General features: G+C 27.4%; 1 protein-coding gene across 1 annotated transcript; it reads left to right on the top strand.

Annotated features, from left to right (window-relative positions):
- The first annotated feature begins 3,741 nt into the window (after positions 1-3,741).
- Positions 3,742-5,146, top strand: LOC115707266 (pectinesterase inhibitor 3). Its single transcript, XM_030635176.2, has 2 exons — positions 3,742-4,724; positions 4,828-5,146. The coding sequence occupies exon 1, from the start codon at positions 4,125-4,127 to the stop codon at positions 4,722-4,724; it is 600 nt and encodes a 199-aa protein (XP_030491036.2). The 5' UTR covers positions 3,742-4,124; the 3' UTR covers positions 4,828-5,146.
- Positions 5,147-7,085: the final 1,939 nt, after the last annotated feature.

The following is a 7,085-nucleotide window of genomic DNA, read 5'->3' as shown; positions in this document are numbered from 1 at the left end:
TTTCTATATTTTGACTTTGTAAATTTTTACTAATTGAATTGACAGCAAATAAAATATCAAACCAAATAGTCATGCCCAATAAAAATTCAAAATTCTCTAATTCAAAAGTTGCTAGACACTTAGCTTCACTCTTTACTTTAGGATCGTCACTTGATTCTGCTAGTTCAAGCAAAGCATCTCTTATTTTTGGAGCTTGAAATCTAATTGCCTTAACACTTTCAATACGACATTCCCAACGGGTTTGAGACAATGATTTCACAGTTAACGTAGATATATTATTTTTCAATATGGTCCATCTCTTAGGTGAAGAAGAGAATAATGAATATATACGTTGTAAAACACCAAAAAATGTTACAGCTTTAACACAAGAATTAGCAACATCACAAATCACTAAATTAAGACTATGACAACCACAAGGTGTATATAATGCTCTAGGATTTATCTCTAATAATCTTTTTTGTACACCTTGGTGTTTTCCTTTCATGTTGGACCCATTATCATATCCTTGCCCTCTTATGTCATTAATGTCAAGTTTCAAACTTTCAATTTCTCTTATAAGTTCGGTAAATAGACCTTTTCCTGAAGTATCATCTACTTTCAAAAATCCCAAAAAATATTCTTCCACTCTTATGGGACTAACTGAAGTATCTACAAATCTTAGTATAAGAGACATTTGTTCTTGATGACTTAAATCAGGAGTACAATCAAGTATAACTGAAAAATATTTTGCTTCTTTGATTTTTTTCAAAATTGTATTTTTCACTTCACTTGCTAACAATTGTATCAACTCATTTTGAATTCTATGTCCCAAATAATGATTACGAATATCACTATTTTGAATACGTCGAACATGTTCTTGCATTATTGGATCAAATTCAAATAATCCTTTCAATTAAACTCAAAAAATTTCCATTGTTCTCTTGGTAAATTTTTTCATTACTTCCCCGAAAGGCCAAATTATTTTTTGCTAGATTTTTGACAATAGCAATTATTCTTACTAAAACATTCCTCCAATGTTCTTTCTCCTTGTTAAGTCTTTCTTGAGCATCTTTATCAATTGTTCTATTTTTTGATAATCTCAATTCTAAATCAAACCAAATACTCATGTTAACTATATGCTCATTATTTATTTCATGACTCTTCAACATAGCACTTAGATGCCTCCAATCCTTAGTTCCACTGTTGACTAATTGAAACGTATGATTCGCACTAGATTTTGTACCAAAAATTTTGCAACAAAAACAATAAACCTTATTAAATTTTTTTGAATACACTAACCATTTTCTATCATATTTTTCTCCATTTGACAACTTTCGTATATAATAAGAAGTAGAAAAATGTCTACCATTTTCATCTTTCGGGAATTCGATGTCACTTACTTTTATTGGACCATTTTCTACTAATAATTCTATTAATTTATTATCACGATTTTCCCAATTTCCTGGATCATAAATATAATCTAAATCATTTTTAAGATTTCTAATTTCCATGCTCTCTTCAATATTTTCTTGACATTCTCCATCATCCATCACATCATCACACATTTCATTATTAACCTCCAAATTTTCTCTATTTAATTGTTCATTAATTTTTTCATTTGAATTACTTTCATCTTTTTTATTAGTCACAACAAATTTTTCTAAAGCTCCTTTCTGAGAGTTAATTAAACTTTCTATTCTTCTTTTCTTTTTAAGTTTTTCATTACCTGATGGATATTTTCTACTAGACATACTTATTTTAGGTAGGAAAAATAAACTTAAAAAAATCCACAATAATTGCAATGGAAAAAATAAAATAAAAACCTAAACTATTGCATATAAATATATATAGAAATTAACAACAATTAATCAAAATAATAATTAAAAAATATATATATGTGTACCTGTTATATATATATTTCTTCTTGGCCTCTTCTAAGTTCTATGCAAATTGCAAACCAATTGATAATTTGAAGGAGAAAGAGTAATGAAATATGAGAGCAAATATATCATGAGCAAAAGTAATAAAATATATAAAAAGTGTGTAAAATTAAAACAATCTCTACAACTATATATAATAGTTTCATATTTCCAATTCAAAAAAAAAAAAAAAAAGATAAATGATGTGTAGTGTATGTAACGGTTGAAAATTTAAAAGTCCAACAAATTAAAATTTTCAAAAAAAAAAAATCCCATAAAATTAGGCTAAAACTAACCATAAATAATTGTGTTAGTTTAGTTTTTAATTTAGCAAGCATTGGATAAGTGTGTGTAGTGTACTGTATAGTGTACTGTATTGACTTTTTCTTTTTTTTTTTTCTTCCGTCCGTTAGTGGTATGTGGTAACTTTTATTATATTTATTATATTTATATTATATATAGTATATATAAAGGGATATAAAAAAGTGGGCCTTTTTAATTTTGGGGCCTTGTGCAGTGGCCCAAGCTGCCCAATGCTTGGGCCGGCCCTAGATGTATATATAGTTATTTAAGATATACTTTTATGTTTTTAAAAAATTTAGAATAATTTATAACACAGAAAGTATGGTTTAAAATTTCAAATGTTCAATTTCACATGCATATAAAATAAAAGAGACAGGCGTAACAAATTATGTAAACTTTGTTTTCGATATATTAAATAATTCTAAATTTATTGAAAAATTTTAGGATGTTTAAAAAAATTACAATGTACATTATCCTCTAAAAAAAAGTTTAAAACTATCTAAACATTGAAAATAACGAACATATGAAAGAAGTGCATTAATATACTCAATTTTAGGGAGTGGACTACAAAATTTCCCTAAATTAATTATAGTGTTGTTTTATTATTATCTTTGATTATATATTTAATATCTCATAATTTTTTGTGTTGTATATACTTATTTATATTTGGTAAGTTTATTTTTAGTTTTAACTATAAATTAAAGAGAATGAGAATATAATATTATATCTCCTTATTTAAGTAAATAGTTATTTATCATATATTATTATTGTGGAAAAGCAATCACATAATAAATTTGTTTTATGTATATTTTTAGAAATAAATTATATTGAGAGAATTTTTTAATAATATATATAGTGAGAGAAAGATATTAACTCCCTCAAAATAATTAAAGGACTTTTTGATAAATTAATAATTAGAGGACTAAAATTTTTGGTACTTTATTATAGTTATAGATTATAGAGATAACAAAAAAAAAAATAGTTATATAAACAAAAATATGAATTAGATTAACTTTAATTTATAATAATCTTTTCTGAACAACATTTAGTATAAATTATTAATATATATAGATAATAATCGTATTACTAAAAAGAAAAATATACATAAATATTTAATTTGTGTATAATCCACAAATAGTGGCTGAAGCAATGGCTATCAGAAATGTCCTCCTTCCTTGGCTTTGATAAAATTATGTGTCTGAAAATTGTTTTGAAGATTAATCAAGTGTTCTCTGGATTTGTCTTTGGCTCTTGTTTTACAAGACATAGTTCATAATTATAATAATTTTAATGGTATTAGCTAGTTTTATATTGCTCTACACCTATTAATGTTGTGTGAGGATTTAATATCTTTTAGAGATGAAAAGTGTATTATTGAAAAACAGAGTACAAAATGACATAACAACCCTCTAACAGACTCTACAAACACACTCAACTAACACCTTAGTTAGTTAACAGGATTAACTAACTGTAAACTAACCAATATCCTTAACATGTTGTAACTCATACTTTTGCTAAATACGTGTTATCGACCATGATAAAATAAAATTAAGTATTTTATTTCTTTCTATCAACCATAAATTACATAAATGTGCTCTAATATTATATGTATACATCATAAAATGACATTATTAATAATATCTTCTACTGTACTGATTAAAATGTAAGGAGACACAGTTGTTAAATGCCATTAATAGCAACATATCTCTGTAGGGGCAATATTGTAAATCACCACCCAAGACCATCAAACAGTATCCAAAAATATAATTAAAAAAAAAAAACTATAAAACAACCCACCGCTCAACTTGTGCCACACCTCTCCATTTTAATTTTATTTAATTTATTTATAAAAGGAAAACTCAAATGAAGAGACCAAACACTCTCACTCAGTGACATATTATTACACTCCCAACGCTACTCACAATGTCTCTCCTCCCATTCATTCTATTCGCCATCGTTCTTCTCTCATCGCCGCCGTACTCCGTCACCGGCAAGAACCATCACCACCACCAACACGACCCCCAAACTCCGGCATCGGATCTCGTCCGTACATCCTGCGTTCACGCTAACTACCCGAATCTCTGCCTCCGTACACTCTCGACCTACGCGGGTCCCGCCAGAACGCCTCGGGATCTAGCTCAAGCCGCCGTCAACGTGAGCTTGGCTCGCGCAAGCCGAGTCTCGAAGTTTCTAAGCCGAACGGCGAAGGGATCGTTCGGATCGAAACGGCAGAGATCGGCGCTGGGAGATTGCGTTGAGCAGATCTCGGACTCGGTGGAGGAACTGAGCAAGACTCTGTCGGAACTTCAGCACCTGCGGTGGGAGACTTTCCGGTGGCAGATGAGCAACGCGCAGACGTGGGTTAGCGCGGCTTTGACGAACGAGGACACGTGTCTTGAAGGGTTTGAAGAGCTGGGAATGAAGATGAAGAGCGAGGTGAAGAGGAAGATCACTAACGTTGCTAGAGTCACCAGTAACGCCCTTTACATGATCAATCGATTGGACGAGAGTCGTGGCAGTTAGGTATGGCCCTATTATTATTCACAACCAAAACGCACCGTTTCGCCACCCTTATTATTATTATTGCTACTTTATGTGATTGTTTGTACGTTTTTTGTTTTTTCAGTCGTGCAATTAGCGGACTACTGCTACTACTACTTACTCCGTACTGTGTGCCACTGCCTCTGTTTGTAGGTTTTGTTATTTAATATTTCTCAACCTGTATCTATTATATTATATGATATATATATAAAAATGATAAAGTATAATTATTTCATATAGTGAGGACTAATTAGGTAATTAAGGAGTAATTGTAATGAGGATTGTCAAATATATGGTACAATTATAATAGTTCAAATTTATCCATATTTTAATAATGCCTAATAGTTATAGAATAATTGTACGTGTGGTTGGTATTTCAATGAACGTCATTAATTTTATGTCGATATTATATATATTTCCATTTTTTTTAAAGGGGTTTCCATTACTATTTGTCTAAATTATTTCTCTGTATATAATAGACGTATTTTCTTTTATTATATATACTAGGTGATTGTTACGTGCCAAGCCACGTAGTGTTAGTTTTATTTAATATTTTAATTTTTTTTATTTTAATTAATAATTAAAATAGTATAATTATTTGAACGATTTGTTTTATAAAAATAAAATATGTGTCAGTATATTTAGTGAGTAAAACATAGTTGTGTTACAATAATGTATGTTATTAATAGTAAAATGTACATTAATCTTCTAATTGAAAAAAGTTCTATTATCTCATTTCATATCTAATAATAATAGCTCCACAACTATATATTTATAGATTTTCACATTCTTTGCAAATTACTAATAAACACCAATAATATTTTTATATTCTAATATTTTTTAACCTTCTCCTGTTGGTGGTAAAATTAAAAATAAAACTAAATTCCCCGATAGCAATGAGTTGCCCCTTCTGTAATTATTTATATTATTTTTTTTTTAATTAAATTCTCTTACATATACAGTCTCACATATATATATTTATCTATACATTTTATCTTTTTTAGGTAATTGCAGAAGGGACAACTCATATACAGTCTCACATTTATATTATTTTTTCTAGACATTTTATCTATATTTTTTTTAAAAGAAAATAAATAAAAAAATTATTAATATTCTCCCAAGATAGGTTTGTTAGAGAGATATGTGGCTAAGATAATTTTTTTAATTTAAAAAGCGATTATTAATATTTAAAAGATTGTTTAATTTTTTGGGTTTAATTATTGGGTTTATTTGTTATCAAACCTAATCGTTAAATTTAACAGAATATTCTTTTATTTTTAAGTATATTCTGTTAAACCAAGAAAATGTTAAACGAAGAAATGCCGTTAGATAAGCATTTTTAATATATAAAGATTTTGTTATTATGAATATCTAGACCAAATTATTTATTATTGTAGATTGTGCATGTAATTGGGTAGTGTTGTGTTATAACGGGATAACGTGTTGCTTAATATTTTATTGGACCGTCTAACTATAAACAAATTCCTTTCAAAGAACAAGTGATCTAGATTGCATCTCTACTCTAATTGACTTTATTTATATTAATTAAGTATCAAATTAAAATAAATATAATAAGAGCTTTAGAAAGTTACTACTTAAGTGGTTCAGATATTGAACTTTTGCTAAATGCAACAAAAGATTCCCGAGTTTTTATAAATAAAATAAGAGCATCTCCAAGAGAGATACAAATAAATCATGCAAATATAAAATATAGTTAATTTTGTTAAAAGTATTCTAACTGTGTTAAATTATGATGCAAAAATCTCATATAATCAAAAGTGATTCAAATTTACATTACAATATACAGTAGAATCTCTATCTAAGAATACACTTGGGACTAAAAAAATAATATTCTAATTGAGAGGTTATAACTAAATAGAGTTACACTTGAAAAAAAAAAATCAAAATATCAAAAAATATCAATGTAACAAAAATACCAATAAACAATTCTTAATACTATATTATATTAAAATTATTTTCGAGTACATATAATATTTATACATGTACTATAATTTGAAATAAAATTATTAATTCTACATAAGTAAATTTATAAAATATATGTATATTTTTTTAAGATGTAATTATTCTTATATAGAGGTATATTTTATTAACACGGGACTTAAAAAATGTATAACTAATTACAATATAGAGGTTATTCTTATTTATAACTGGCCCAAATTGAGACTTCATTTTTTTATAACAAATTAGAGATTATTCTTGAATAGAGGTTCTACTGTAGTATGATGTAAAATTTATATCACAATAAATGCTACGCTTTTATATTTGTCATTATGTCATTTTTAATATTTTATTATTAAATTTAAGCTAACATACTCTTTTGCA

Source organism: Cannabis sativa, chromosome 1 (assembly GCF_029168945.1).
Source record: "Cannabis sativa cultivar Pink pepper isolate KNU-18-1 chromosome 1, ASM2916894v1, whole genome shotgun sequence".
NCBI classification, from domain to species: Eukaryota; Viridiplantae; Streptophyta; class Magnoliopsida; order Rosales; family Cannabaceae; genus Cannabis; species Cannabis sativa.
This window is presented reverse-complemented; position numbering and strand designations above follow the sequence as displayed.

Coding starts and splice junctions, on each gene's coding strand:
- LOC115707266 (XM_030635176.2), top strand. CDS start 4,125: ATGTCTCTCCTCCCATTCATTCTATTCGCCATCGTTCTTCTCTCATCG.